The 15720-nt window shown below is 37.2% G+C and overlaps 1 protein-coding gene across 1 annotated transcript in view; it reads left to right on the forward strand.

The window, feature by feature from the left end:
• The window catches only part of MARCHF6 (membrane associated ring-CH-type finger 6), a 79631-nt gene extending 64159 nt beyond the window's left edge, over positions 1–15472 (forward strand). Inside the window, exons 23-26 of the mRNA XM_012791143.3 lie at positions 2406–2495; positions 5828–5960; positions 8722–8857; positions 11745–15472. Coding sequence (XP_012646597.2) covers positions 2406–2495; positions 5828–5960; positions 8722–8857; positions 11745–11835 — 450 coding nt within the window. The 3' untranslated portion in view covers positions 11836–15472. The remainder of the gene's footprint in view (positions 1–2405; positions 2496–5827; positions 5961–8721; positions 8858–11744) is intronic.
• Positions 15473–15720: the final 248 nt, after the last annotated feature.

A 15720-nucleotide genomic window follows, 5' to 3' on the forward strand; every position in this document is an offset into this window, starting at 1 on the left:
AACTCAGTCAGCAATCACATGCCGGAAAGGAAAGTAGACATGTTTCTGAGTGGGGAAAAACAGAAGTTGTAAACACATATGTGCAGCATGGTATTCTTAATGTTCTGCATCAACCCCCTAGTTTTTGAAAGAATAGCAGCTTGCTTTTTCTCCTGACTCTAAGCTACATTTTTCCCCTGTGGTAAGCAGCTGCAGATCTATGGGAGACTGGGCTCTGGAATTCTAGCAGAGGAACTAGTGTGGTGTATCCTGTCCTATGGGAAAGAACTGCAAAGCAGTGGGTCTCTAGAGAGTTTGAATTTTAGTGATCAGTGAACCTTCTTGGGTGAATGTTAATCTCACTTGAGTGCCTTCAGGACTTCCTTAAGGCCAAGAGAAAGTTGAATTGGTGAGTTGAATCTTCCTTGCCTATAAGCCTGAAAGGGTATAGAAAAAGCAGAGAGGCTTTCTCCATGTTCTTCAGTAGGAGACTGTTGGCTTGCTATCTCAAAGGTCTCAAAGGGGTAAAAGATCCCTTTGAAGCCCTTTACGATATCTTAGTCAGACTTGAGCCTCTTTGGGGCTGCAGAGGAAAGTGCTTTATACAAGGAGGGTTCAGCAGCCACAAAAATCTCAGCCAAAGCAGTCAGAATGCATGCCAGTTACAGAGCTACTGCAGAGCTGTAGCTTCCAAAGAGGAGAATGAACAAACTACTGGGCACACACACACACAAGCAGCAGCACTAAAACAGAACATAATTGTTGTGGAGCCTATTTAGCATGGATTTCAAGCACATTCACTAGACAAATAAGGATGTAGAAAGTCACCACTGGGCTTGGGCTGGAGGCCTTTGGAAGATCAATGCAAAGCACAGAGCATAACTGAAATGGATACTGAAGGGAAGACAAGTGCTTTGGAGGATATATCCAGGAGACTTAGCATTACTCATAATGGGGTTTCCAGAAGGAGAAAATGGTGAGACAGCATGGAAACAAAAATAGAAAAAATTTAACTGAATTGAAGAAAGATCTGATTCTGTAGGTTGAAAGGGCTCATTAGATTTTATGAGATTGAGATTGACAAGATGAGATTGAAGAGAAAAACACATATTTTGGTATATTTTGATAAAACTTTTGAATCCTAAGGATGAAGAGAATTCTTACAAACTTCAAACAAAAAATCATACTGCCATTGGACTTTTTTTCTATAGCGCTAAAAGCCATAAGATAAAAGATAATTTATAGACAACTGAGATAAAAGGGACAAAAACCAAATTTCCTGTACCCAGACAAAATAGCATTCAGCTGTTGACCTGTCAGGATGATGATTGATATTTGAGGGTATTCAAGAATTCAGTGTGTGTATCAACCTCTCACCCCATTTGAAGAAGATATGTATAGGACTAATCAGTCAAACCAGTACAGAGAACATTGACGTCAATATGGTAGACAATGAAGAGGAGAATAAACAAAATGAGCAAAATCCATATAAAAATGATACTACGTATTTTCTATGGGATACATATGTATAGATGCAAACGCATGGGAAAGAAATGTGGATATTATGTACCGTATGCTACAGTGGTTATTGCTGGGAGGAATCAGGCTACTATTTGAGGTAGTGGTCATAGAGGACTCTAGCCTTCTCTGTTAAGTTTTTCGTGTATGTCAGAATAGATCTAAATGTTATATGTGCTATATTTTTTTTAATACTTGTATTTTTTTAAAGATAAAAGAAGAGTAGGCTATTAAGGATTTTGTGTGCCATCGACTTTAGGTTGTTAAGCAGCTATCTGATTTGCATTTTAAGATATCATGTGGTAGGGACTAGCAGTCACTCTGTAAAGCAGCTATGCTAACCACTATACCACCAACGCCGTGGTAGTAGCAATCACTCTGGCTACCCTGCAGGTAGGTGAGGGGAGCAGGCTGGAGGCAGGTGTACCATTAGGAGTCTAATAACAGTTCAGCAAGAGAACTGTAAGTGCTCTAAGCTGGAAGCTATCTGTGAGCCTTTGGAATGGTTTCTTAAGCCAAACTTAGCTCTACAATCTTATTCTGTCATAAGTCACGTCAGTTAAAACCAGTTAAACAGCCTAAGGATAGTTTGAAGAAATAAAATAGTGGCATTTATTTTGTTTATTGAGATCTCCATTAATGTCTAGCCTAATCATCTTGGGAAAATAATATAGATTTCCAAAAGATACGAGAATAATTTTTAATGGAAACATTGAACCTGAATTGTTAGACAAAGAAAGTTACCTGGATTTTGCAATATATATTAATTAATCTTCTATAAAATTGTTATCAATCCTACAGAACTTCTGATTTGAAGTAAAATAATGTAAGAAAATTGTACAGCCTCTCTGCTGGGTTTATTGTTAAAAACAACAATAGAAATGTGTTAAATGTGTTTATTACCCTAGGACTGGGCACTTGGAGTCTTGCATGCCAAAATCATTGCAGCTATAACGTTGATGGGTCCTCAGTGGTGGTTGAAGACTGTAATTGAACAGGTAAGCAAAGCACAATGAGTTTTCAGAAAAAGACGATCTAGCATTGGTTGTGATTGTGTTTGTCTGATGGAACTTTTAATTTTCTTTTTGTGACTTTTCTGAGTTTTCTATGTTTTCTTTAATGAAAGATTAATTAATTAATTAAAGATTAATTAATCTTCAGATAAGGGAAGACTTAAGAGTGGCTGATGAAAATTTATGGTAGTGTCAACCTTAAAGGAAGAAGCTAAGGCAAAATGCATATAAGTAGAGAGTTTATTTGGGCCAAGATTGAGGACTGCCACCCCGGAGCACAGATTCAAGTTGCCCTGATATACACCTCCAGTAGCAGCAGTTACAAGTATATATATGATATATATATATATATACACACTTGATATATATATATCATATATATATATCAAATATATATATATCTCATACTATATATGAGATATATATATATATTTTTTTTTTAAAAAGAGAAAGCAGTTCTACCACTGTGGGGGAGGAAAAATAGTATTTTCCCCAACCCTTATGAGTTTTCAGTTAGAATCGATGCCTGTAATAAAAGACAGATAACCAAGAGAAAAATAGAAGTTGATTAAAGTATGTATTTCCTATCTACATAGGAGATACCCACAGAATGAGTAATTCTCGAAGAGGTAGCTTTGAATTCCAGCTAAAATCTTCGACAAAGAATAGTAGATTTGAGGGAAAGTGACGAGACAAAGGAAAAGGACTTGGAGTCTCTAGGGGTGACACATTGAGGGAAGGCAAATAACTGACAGATCTAAAGGCTAGGTTAGTAAAGCTTGTTCCTGTAGATTCCTCTGGGGCCATCTCTAGGCCCATAAGGATCTTAAGCTGTCATCAGGTTAACCTTTGTCCTTCCTCGTGGACGGGGCAGGGTGGTAGGTTACCTTTTAGCTTTGTGAATTTATGGCCTGCTTTTAGGCACATGGAGGGCAGAGAGCTTTCCTGCATCTGCTGTTTCTCAGTTGCCATCAGCTCAAAACAATCCTTAATGCCAAAGAGGCATATTTTGAGATGGCATAGTCTGGTCTCCCATACTACTGAGAAAACAAAGGAACTTTTATCTGAGGATTGCAAGTTTTTTAATTACCAGGCCCAGAGAGACATTAAAGTGAGACCACAATCATGTTGTAATCTCTTCTCCTCCCTTTGAGCTATGTATTCATCTCTTGAAACTGCTTGTTATTGCCACAGGTAGCTATAAAATTAATAATGCTACATTGGCCACTATAACCCATAACCCTGTAGCTTAACAGTGTATAGCCAATCGCTAATCAATGTTATTTCTCTAAATCAATGAAAGTTCCTGACAGACAACTTTGTAGCAGCACTCCCTGTACCCTCTTGCCCCCTTTTTTTGACTTTAAAAATCTACTTGTAACTGCTGCTAATGGAGGTGTATATCAGGGCAACTTGAATCTGTGCTCCAGGGTGGCAGTCCTCAATCTTGGCCCAAATAAACTCTCTACTTATATGCATTTTGCCTTAGCTTCTTCCTTTTAGGTTGACACTACCATAAATTTTCATTAGCCACTCTTAAGTCTTCCCTTATCTGAAGATTAACCAGTAGCTTAAAGTAGCCACAGCCCGTCCAAAGTAGAGGCAAAATGATCATATGTGCTTTTATTCAGGACAGGAGTTCTGTTGAAACTTAGTATTAATATTTCTAAGCCTATAATAGATTAGGAGGAAAAGGGTTATTGCTTGAGGCAATAAATAAAAGGCAAAGAGAAAAACAGATTAATAAAGCAGAGCTGTTTAGGAATATTCTAGCTGCATAGCACCTACGACTATGATTGTATCATGGAACTATCAGATAATTTGGTTGTTTTGGTAATAACCTTGAAAAAGGTAGATTGTGCTTTTATACTCTGATAATAAGAGTAGAAGTATGGTAATTCATTTTAGGAAAATTCTATCCGAAATACTCAGCCTAACAGATTGTGGTACTTACATCTTTAAGCTTTAGTTATCTAGAACACGTGGTTGTGGACAGCTCTCTTATCCCTAGGTCAGTGCCAGATAAATAAAGTGGTATAGTTTTGTAGCAGTAAAGGCACATCTCCTTTGATACATGGGCAGTAAAGATGGTAGTTCTCAGCCTGCACACAAGGAAATGCCTGTACCTCGAGATGTTGATTCTTAGGAGTAGGGTATGGGAAGCTGGGGAATTGCTGTGTGTTTGCATATATCTCTAAAGTATGGGCTAATTCTGAAGTCCACTGGGAGTGTGATCCCCACTTCAGGCCAGTCTAGTCTAGAGTCTCCAGGTAAAACTCTGGCCTTGTGAAAGTTGTGTGGAGATAAGGGTTTATTCACTGCTGGGGGCTGTGAAACATTACTGGTCTTTGTAACATTTTGTTCTCTGATACATTATTTTCTCATACATGTGTGTTCCTGTGCAGGTGGATCTGTGTTTGTGTTTATAAATTTTAAGGAAAATGGTTTAGATTGGTTGAGAAACACTGGGATGCCTTGCTTCCTTAATTAAAAGGCATTTGGGTTAACTAGGTGTCTTTGGGAATGGAAGCATGCCTTTGGAGGGTTAAGCCTGTTTGTCATTCAAATCCTGACGTGATAGGATTGAGTTACTCTGCATAGGTAACTGGGCTAAGAGGGGAAGAAAACAAGAACACTTTTCTGTCTTATCCCTCTCTGCACTCCATCCATATTTCCTGTTCCCAAGGTTTTCCCACTTCTATCCAGTCTTTCCTCTGCAATACTATTTAGTAGAACTTTCTGGATAAGATGATGAAAAATTCTAGAAATTCTTGGATTTTTATTTTGGTATTCACTATAGAATCTTTCATATTAAGTTTTTATACATAATATACTTTTGATTTTTTAAAATTTGATTTATACAAGCTTTTCAGAAACATGTTTCCTGTTTACAATGTTTTCTGGTCACATTCAGATGAAATGAATGCAATCTTAAGTAATAACACAAGTCACTTTTACATAAGATATTTGAAATTAGCTCAAGTTATGTGGTCTTCAATTAATACTGTTATCTGTCATCTGGTATTGTATAGTGCAAGGATAGTGTAAGTTATGATTCTAGATTAGTGTCTTGTTTTAGCACTTAGCAGAGTTAACTACAAAGTGTTAGTGGGTAAATATACTTCTTTAGAAACTTGTGGGTACTGTGCTTATGTTCGTGTTCTAGAATTTGCCTTGACTTCGGACAAAAATAACTGGTTAGTTTGAATCATTTGGGGTTGGTGGATTTAGTTCATTAATTAGTAGAGATTGCTCTATTAATCTGGAGGAATTTGTCTTGTATCTCTGTTCTAATTGTTTGTTTTTTAATGTTTCAGGTTTATGCAAATGGCATCCGGAACATTGACCTTCATTATATCATTCGTAAACTGGCAGCTCCAGTGATCTCTGTGCTCTTGCTTTCCCTGTGTGTACCTTATGTCATAGCTTCTGGCATTGTTCCTTTACTAGGTGAGTAATGCTGGTTGAGGAGCCTTGAAAGAACACTTTTATAAACACTGGGACATTCTTGTTGTTTCCAGGAACCAAGGCTGTCTGACTCCAGATGCTTTATTTGTAAATATAAATCTAGCTAAAACAATGACTTCAAAACACTACCTTAGATTTGACTATGTAGGGTAAGATTAGAAGGATCATCAAGTTCTTTGGTACATGTTTTTTCTCTAGACAGGTGATAAAGTATTGAAATTTATATGTGCTACAAAACAGAATCAGGTTTCCTTCAAGTTACCTTCTCCTGGCTAGAAGTGCTGTGATCATATACTTATAAAATTAAGTAAAAGTATTGTTATATCTAATTTTTTAAAAATATTTTTTATCTGTACCCCTATAATATGCCAAAAAAAAAAAGAATCTAAAAAATATATATTTTTTAGCGTAAAAGGAAAACCAAAGAGAAGATTATAATCTATGACATGTCAGTAACTTGAAAGATACTATCTTTTTGGTTGTGTACCGGAGAATCCTCACAAGACCTTAAACTCAGCATATTTTCATAAGTATAAGCACAGTTTTCCCGTCCAAATTTTTTCTCCCGAATTCCCTTAGTGACTAGTGTTATCATGCAACAAATTGCATAAGTCAGAAACCTTGAAGGCTATCTGTGTTGCCTTAGGCTCTCTTTTCTCCATAGCCCAGTGGTCTCCAAGCCCCATTGATCCTGACCTCAGGTTCTGAGGTCTCTCTTCTTTGGTACCATTGCTCCTGACTTTAGTTGTGGTGTTGACTCTCGGCTTAACTTCAGTGGCCTCCTATCTGGTTTCTTAGCTTCGAACCTACTGATAATAATTCATTCTCCACACTGTGGCCAGTGTGGAGACCTTTCAAAAGAAGGACTCTTCCTATACCTCTTTGGACTTTTTTCTGTTGGTTCCTCTGTGGCCTTTAATACAATCCAATTCCTTGGCATATTTTATAAGAAAACATTTTATGTTTTCTTGCTTTGATCTGGACTCCAGTTTGGCCTCATTCCATGTTATATACTCTTGAGTTTCCATTACAGAACCATGGAATGGCCTCCTCTCTCTACACTTTCATTTGTCTTACCCTTCTGCCAGAAATTCTTTTTTACCTAACCATGAGAAAAGGGGCTTTAAAACACAACCAAACTTTCTATTGAAGTGTAACATGCATACAAGTGTGTACTAGAACATTCGTAGCCCCTTAGGATTCCTCTTTGTGAGTGGCCTTCTTTATCCTTCAGGGTAACCACTGGCTTAACTTCTAACAATCTCAGTGCTCTCAGTGAATAAAGATATTAGCCAGAAAGCAAGTGAAGCACAGGTTTGACAAAGGAAGGCTAAGCGGTGTGTCCATCAGTCTGCAGGATGGCATGGGACACAGGGAACAGTTAAGCTGAGGAGCCACATCAAGCAAACTGCATTGTTTTTTGGTTCCTTCTGATTAGAAACTTTTAAAGGCTTTTATTTGGTTTTAATGGTGACTGTGCCAAGTATCGTGCATACCATATTAAAGTGTACACACAGAAATATATTTGAATGCTGAACAAGAGTGAGGCACTCCCTTTCTCCCCAAAATAGAAAAATTAGCTGAGTGAAGTGGTATGTGCCTGTAGTCCCAGTTACTCAGAAGGCTGAGGGTAGGAGGATCACTTCAGCCCAGGAGTTGGAGGTTGCAGTTAGCTGTGATGACACCATTGTGCTCTAGCCAGGGCAACAGAGCAAGACCCTATCTCAAAAAAAGAAGAAAAAGAGAATATATTTTAAAGTGCTGCTTAGTTGAAGAGTACTTCATTAAAATTAATCATTCATTTAGACTCTTTAGAATGATATATTTTTACTGTTTTGGCTGTAGTAGGTATGATCTATTTTCCTTTTATATTCTGCTCATTAATATATATATTCTGCCCATTATATAGACTTAAGAATTACTATTTGAATTTCTAAACCAAAATCTTTTCATATTTGCATTATTAAAAATTTCATAGTGAGCTTTGTTGGAAAGACTTTGGAAGGGAAAAAGAGTAGTTATGAAAGTTTTTAGCACTTTTTTTACCTTGTTTAAATGCTTTACATAATTCTTATATTTTATTCTTAAAATAGCTCTTGAATATGTTTTATCAACTCCATTTTAGATGTGAGGAAATTGAGGTTCATAGAGACCAAAAATCTTGCCCAGAGTCTAGCGTTTCAAAGATTAAGAGCAAAATTCATACTCCAAACTCAATTCTAGAGCTCATGCTCTTTCTGCTATAGCACACTTACAATTTTTTTTATTTACTTGGAAATAATTCCTTTGATTTTAAATATTTCCTCCTCCTCCCCTCCCCTCCCCCAGCCAAGGAAAAGTTAAAACTCATCAATTAAATGTGGCATAACAAATATTAGAGTGTTGTAAAAGTTTGAGGAACATATTTTTCATTATATAAGCACAGTTTCTGTTTGTGTTTCTAAACTGAAACAGTTGAAATGTATAAATGACACAATTGCTTGTGGAGCATTAGAATTCAGACTGAGCTGGGAGCGACATTTATAGTCATCTAATCCAGCTCCCCCATTTTACAGAGGAGAAAAGTAGATGTCAGATTTTCTATAATCTGCCACACAGATTGTAGAAAATCAATAAGACCTGGGGCTTAGAAAGCTTATCTTGAAAGCGTGCTCTACTGTACCCCAGGCCATTCTTCCTAGGAAAAGAACATACTTCATGTCACTATTATTCCACATAAAGTTTTCCTTTTTTGGTTTTACAGGTGTTACTGCGGAAATGCAAAACTTAGTCCATCGGCGGATTTATCCATTTTTACTGATGGTCGTGGTATTGATGGGAATCTTGTCCTTCCAGGTCCGCCAGTTTAAGCGCCTTTATGAACATATTAAAAATGACAAGTAAGTCAAGAGGTCCATTCTTCTATCCACTCTTGTGTTGTCATTTCTTAATTTTTGTGTCTAGCGTGATATATCATGAGGGGGAAAGTGCTCAGATTCTGAATATATTTTGAGTAAGGCTTACAGGATTTGCTGACAGATTGGGCGTAAGATGTGAAGGAGAGTGGAATCAAGGACTCAGTTGGCCAGAACAATGGGGAATATGGAGTTGTCAATTATGGAGCTGGAAAAGACTGGGAAAAACTAGTTGGGGGAAGAAGATGCCTATTCCAAAGAGTTTTTCAGTCTGTTTTCAAAAGTTTTTGTTTGACAATATATTAAACAGTTTTAGGTAAAAATAAGCCTACATTAGAAACTAGCAGTGTCTGCAAAAGCCCCTCTACTAACCATAGACTACCAGATTACTCTGACGATTCCACAGAGAGACTCTAAAGTTCTGCAAAGGTGTCTTGGGGCTGGCTCTCTTGTTTTGAGGAAACCATTGAAAACTCTGTCACTGATCTCAGTGAGAGATTGTGGCCAGCCAAAGAAAACACCTTCCTAGGATAACATCTGACCTTCCATGTCCTAATGGAAGGCCTAATCTACTCTGCTTTGATGTGTCTAGCAGCGAGAATGAGTTTATAACTATCCCAGTTTACAGCTGCTGCCTGTGTGGCATCATGAACAAAACTCCCTGTTACATGTGGGTGCCCCACTTTGTACAACAGATTATATAGTCACTTTATTTACTGTGAGGACTCTAAGAGTATCTTTAAGAATGAAATTCAAAGTGTGCAAGGCTTCTCCAAAGCATTTACTAATAGTAATATATACAGTTGGACAGTCAGAATGCAAAGGGAAGAAGGGGAAGGGGTATCTTCTGTGATGAAAGTCAGTTTTTATCACTTAACTTGTTTTGGCAGAAGAGTAAGTACCGCAGACAGAATGACAGACAAGACATGCCCTCCAGGAGCCTTCTGCTTACTTTCTTCTTCACGATTGACACCTGCCTTTCTTCACATCCACACACCCAGTCCATTCCCATCTAACTCTTATCATTTCTCATTCTCTGTTTCTGCTTTTCCCTGCAGCCCATTGTACTCTCTTCATCTATGCTTCATGCAGAAAACTGTTGAACTATAGATTCTAGGGAAGGCATATCTTGTCTGACGTTGTACATATACTGTCTAGCACAGCTTTTGTAGGTGGTATTGAGAGAGAGGTAGAGAGGTGGGGGTTGGGAGGGGGTGGAGTGTGAGAACGTGGTAGGGTGAGAGAGAGTTGGGTTCAGAACCTGTTTTGTCTGCCACTGAGTTTCTTTTTGGATTTGGGCAAATTAATTAACATCACTCTTCTTTGTGCTTTTTGTTTACTTGCTTTCTCATTGCCACAGTGCTGACCACATTCTTGGCAAATTGATATGTTTGGTGATTACTCTGTGTCAGGTAGTGCTTTGTTTATTTTGTTAGATATTGCTCAGTTGTCATCATTTAAAACATTTATAAAATCCTCACAGTATAAAAACACTGGTCGGGGAACAGTAGGGTAAAGAATTGTTAACTTTAAGAAAAGAATTGTTAGAAAAGAGATTAAACAGTGAAATACGGGTAAAGAGGCAATAGGATTAGTGCACTTTTCACAACGTGACTATGTTGAGCTGTTGGACATAGACTGCCACAATATGTCCTTAGGCTTGTGTGCCTTGACAGAAACGTGATAGGTGAAAGTCAGGATGGAGAGAGTCACGGTGAAAAGTAAGAGTTACCACACTGAGCCTGTTGTCAACAGGGCTCCATGTGCTTTCCCTGCCTTACAGTGATCATGTAGGACTGTTGGTCTTGTTTCACTGATGAGTAAACTGAGACCCCTCACTCCCTCCACTTTCCATGCAGGCTTCACTCTCCCTCAGTCTGATCAGATGTGCCAGCTGTTACTGGACACTGTCCTTAATGTGCACTCTGCCTCCAAATGGGTGGCCAGCCCCCTATAGCTTGTTGCCATCCAGCGTTATCACCCGCTGTCCTCTGGGGGTCAGCTTCCAGGCCATCTGCTCACATTAAACAAGGCAGATCTTCAGTTAGCCTTCTCCTTTGCAGCTCCTGCCCTCCCCTGTGATGGGAAATGTCCTTCTCCCCATCATGGGAGATGTCTTCCCCTATCATGGGAGACATCCTCTCCTTGTGGAGGGTCTCTAGCCTTGTCACTCCAGCCACAGTAACTTCTACCTTGTTCCTACAGCCCCACACCCTTTTCCATCACCTTCTGTCTTTGATCATATACAGAAGTTAGGAATATTCATTGTTCTGCTTTTGGACCATAGCCCCCTACTTCCTGACACCAACTGCCACACCATGTCCTTTTTGATCTCACTGAAATCTGTCTTTTGATTTCTCCTTTTTTTTTGTTAAGAACTAGAGCTTTTCAGGTCCTATTTTCATCCCTACCCAGCTTTTTGGTTGATTATGTTTTCAGTCCATCTCCTCAGATCTATTCACTAAGCTATCTGTTTTATAAAACCTGAAGCTTAACATAAAACGCTAATGCATAAGTTCACTGTACACCCCCCCCCCCCCCCCCCCCGATCTCCTGAATGTCTGAGTTTATGGGAACCCCTAACCGGTTCATCAACTGAAGCGTGTGCTTCATTGCAGTGTTGGAAGCCGTCTAGCCTTTGTTGGTCTCTTCTTTCCACAAACCCATACCTACTAGGAAGTGCCTGCCTGTGTGCCTTTTGTAGCTGTTCATTTTAGACTCTCCTTCAACCTGCCTAACCTATTGAGGATTTTAAGTAGGAGTAGGTGATCTGATTTGCATTAAAAAATGTATATCACTGACTGTTTTTAGAAAGAATCTTTTACTGTGTAAGACCATACAGTAGAATAACCACCCTGTTTTTACAACCTAGATACCTTGTGGGCCAACGCCTCGTGAACTATGAACGGAAATCTGGCAAACAAGGCACGTCACCATCACCTCCACAGTCGTCCCAAGAATAAAGTGGTTGTCTCAACTCCTTGACCTTCCCCTTGCCTTTACGTGTCCTTTTTTGTGGACTTCTCAATTTGGAGATTTTCCCAGTGATCTCTCAGCATTGTTTTTAAGTTAAATGTATTTGACTTGTGTTCTCGGCATTAAGAGAGCAGCACTGTGAGGCTCTGCTGCTCTCCCTTGCCTCTTCTGACATCACTGCTGTCTGAGATCTGTATATGTGTAAATAGAAGTTCCTTGATGCCCTAAAACCTTGGATTAAACAGAATGTGCATTGTACATCTTTAAACAAAATGTATATTAATTTATTAAATCTAGTTGTCACTTTATTTTGGACCTGCTGTGATCTCGACAGGAAACATGCCACAGAGCAATAGTGCACAGGCAAGACTTTTCAGTGATGTCTTGTGGAGTGCAGTTCACGATGTTCTTGCAGTTCTCACTAAGGGAACTATACACTCTTTCTTGGCTATTCAGACCTTACCAAGAACGTAAAAAGAAACAAGTAGAAATCAGCAGTGGAGTGTCTGTGGTAAGAAAACATGAACTTTGTGCTTCACTGTCAGTTGTTTTTGGGTTATTTTGTATAACACCAAAGCTGTTGTACATTTTCTACTGCCTGGTTTTTTTCATGTGTCTGTGTTTGTAATATTGTATAGTTTCTTGTGCTAGGTGAGGAAATTATTTTTAATTTTGATAATTTAATATTCTTAGCGGTCATCATTGGGAGTTGGGTTCCTGTGCTTGTTAGGGGCATGTCTACTTAGAAAAAAATGAAAAAGTCCAAATGAAGATTTTCATTAGTCTCCCCACCTCCCACCCCCAACACAGCTATCTCTTCCTTTTTGGTAGCAGTGGCCAAAAGTCATGCAAGATTATAAATCTTTCAGAATAACATCACCAACCATACTACATCTTACCAGACTTAGGACATTTTGTGAGATGCTTGTGAAGTGTAGATGTGGTTGTGGTTTTATTTTGACAGCATTAGAGAAGACTGGTTAGAACATCTAGTCTTGCTAGCTAGTGCATCACTGGGTGAGCATCAGGGAGTACATTTCTCCTACTTTTTTCACCAGTAAATCCCAGTTTCCAAAGCTTTTTGTTTACAGGATAAAACTGCAAATAAAATAACATGATTTTATTTGTCCAGAAGGAAGCTAGCTGAGCTGGCCTTTTAACATAGGAAATGTATTTCATTGGAAACATGCTGTAAAATCTCAGAGAACTGAACACTTACAAACTTGGTTTTCCCTTATAACCAAAGCTTCAAGTTAGAAGTTTAGAGAAGTAGAATGGTTGAGCACATGATCCCAGTATTTAATGGTAATGGTATATGGTAAGGGTAGTATTTGTTTTTGAATGATAATTGAGAAGTTCTCTTAGGAAATGTACAATATAGGTCTTTAGAAACTATAAAAGAATTTTCACATAGTATTAAAATCCACAGACTAAAATCTGAGGATTTTTAACATATGAAAGTTGGCCAAATGTAAGCTACCAAAATCAAGAGCAACATGTTCTGGTAGTTTTGTATGTCAACATTTTTTTCCCTAAGTAGTAAGCAATTACTTTAAAATATATTTTAAAAAACATCAGTATCAAAAAAAAAAAAAATGCTTGACATAGGATTCAGTGTTACACTATTTGGCACTTTGTAGTAGCCCTTTCTCCTGTATTTGAAGTAAGGTCTTTGCTAGCCCTACCTCTACTCAGAAATTTAGTCCTAATGTGTAAAAAATTAGGAGCATTTTAAAATGTAATGCCACCTGTCATGGTGTGTATCTATATACATTATTCTCTTTGGGAGGAAAAATATCGAATTGGATATATATTAATTTAGGTTTCTTTTAATTTTTTGAAGAATTTGTGGATCTTGATATAAAGTCATTGGAACACATTTGTTTTAACAGAAAGGGATCTAGGCAGATACCACAAAGGGATAAAAACTTAATCTTACAGAATTTTATGAATCTTATCAGATGTTTTGTGGAAAAAAAATAAAAACACCAATGTGAATGTCCAGAAAATTGCCCTCCGTTTCACTGGCAGATAATTTATATTGTCTTAAGAATTCTCCTCTAGTTTTTCAGTTGAACTTTGTCCTGTTATTTTCAATAAGATAAATACTTTCATAAGGAAAGCATTTTCTGGCGTAGTATTTGCTTGGGTAGCATCCAGGTTTTATTACTAACCAATAGTCTTTTAAGTATTTAAAACCCATAGTTCAAAAAGTGCTAGTATTGCTGCCCTTCTTCACAAAGACTTATAAAAAAATCATAGTGTAGTTTTGCTTCATTTTACATTTGGGTAAAACAATCTTCAAGGAAGTTTATTAGGAAAGAAGACCTTTTGCTTTGTTTTTACTGTTTATAAATTGAAGACAAATCAACATTTGGGGTTAGTTTTATGTGACCAGTTATCAAATGGTCATAGTATGAAGTGTGCAGTTGTTCATTATTAGCAAATTATGTTTGAGTTTTAAACTATTAAGTATAATAGTTCAGATGAAAACTAAAGAAAAATGCCAATGTGAAGTTTGTGTGTAGGTAGCCTTAAAAAAGCTCCATGTTTTTAGGTGATTTTTTTTCCTGTTCTCTGGAGAAACTATGGAGATGGGACATCTCAATTCCAGATGTAAACAAAAAGTAATTTTTATTTCAGCGTTTAATATAACTGTTATTATTGTGGATTCTTGTCTTGTGTTTTTTTCTTTCCCTTATTCAAGTAATAGAGAATAATTTTCCCTCAAATTATTTGTTCCTAGATGTGTCATTTCTGTACTGGCAAAATGCTATTAAAGTATAATTCTTGGATTTAGGTTGAATTGATGATGACTTTTTAAAACAACAAAAAAACACTGGACATTGTAGATGTCGCGGTACAATGTAGATTGTACTGCGTTTGCACACATGTGCTCATGCACACACAAGATGTAGTGCCATCATAAGAACATTGGCACTTTTTAAAACTTTGCAAGTTAGTTACTTATTTTCATTTTTAGGATTGAATAAGCTCTACTTAACTGTGAAAAGTTTTTTACATTATAAAATTAAAAGATTATGTTTAAAATACTCCTTTAGAATGTTAATTATTCAGTCTTCAAGAAAAAACAAAACTAAAATATCTTACCACTAAAGTATTATTAAAAGACTAATTTGTGGAAATTCTCTAACTTCTTTGGTTTAGCTGTCTATTTATCTATTTAATTTGCCCCCTCAATCAGATGTTTTCATTTTGGTCTGTTATTGCCCTGTGTCATTTTTTTAAATAGCCATCATGAGTAAGGGCTTCTTTCAAATAATCCCTAACAATATCTTTGGCATTAATATAACATAAAGATAAGACAGTGTATATGTTTTCATTCCTGTCTATTTTGTATGAGTGCCTCATTTTGTAGTCATGAAAGTAACATAGTACCTTAAATGAAAATGTAATGACTAAGGCCTAGGAATAACTGTTGTAGAAGCTACATAGAACACTTAGTTATTTGGGATGTCAGTTTTCTATTAAAGCAAACACCTTAGATACCCAGACTGATTTTATGTGTATATATTCTAAAATGCTCCCTTTTTTATGTGGTTGTTTGTTGCCTTCTAACTTGAGAGAACAAAATTGAATAAAGTGAATGTTAGTTGTAGCCTAGTTTTTTTTGGTTTGTTTGTTTTTGCTTTGTTGCAAGATCGTTTTACAGAAATGTACATTAGTTGGCATAGGTAGATAATCCAGATATTTTTAATAAAATAATTAGATAAGAAAAATAGTTAACTCAAGTTAACTGTGATTGTGACTCCTCTCTTTTAAGTTTGAAAATACAGTTGTGGAGGACACATCCCTCCTCCCTGTCTCCCCAACTTGAATCGTATACCATCTTCACTGGGAAAAGCAAAGCC

The sequence above is a fragment of the Microcebus murinus genome, chromosome 11 (genome assembly GCF_040939455.1).
Source record: "Microcebus murinus isolate Inina chromosome 11, M.murinus_Inina_mat1.0, whole genome shotgun sequence".
Lineage (NCBI taxonomy): Eukaryota > Metazoa > Chordata > Mammalia > Primates > Cheirogaleidae > Microcebus > Microcebus murinus.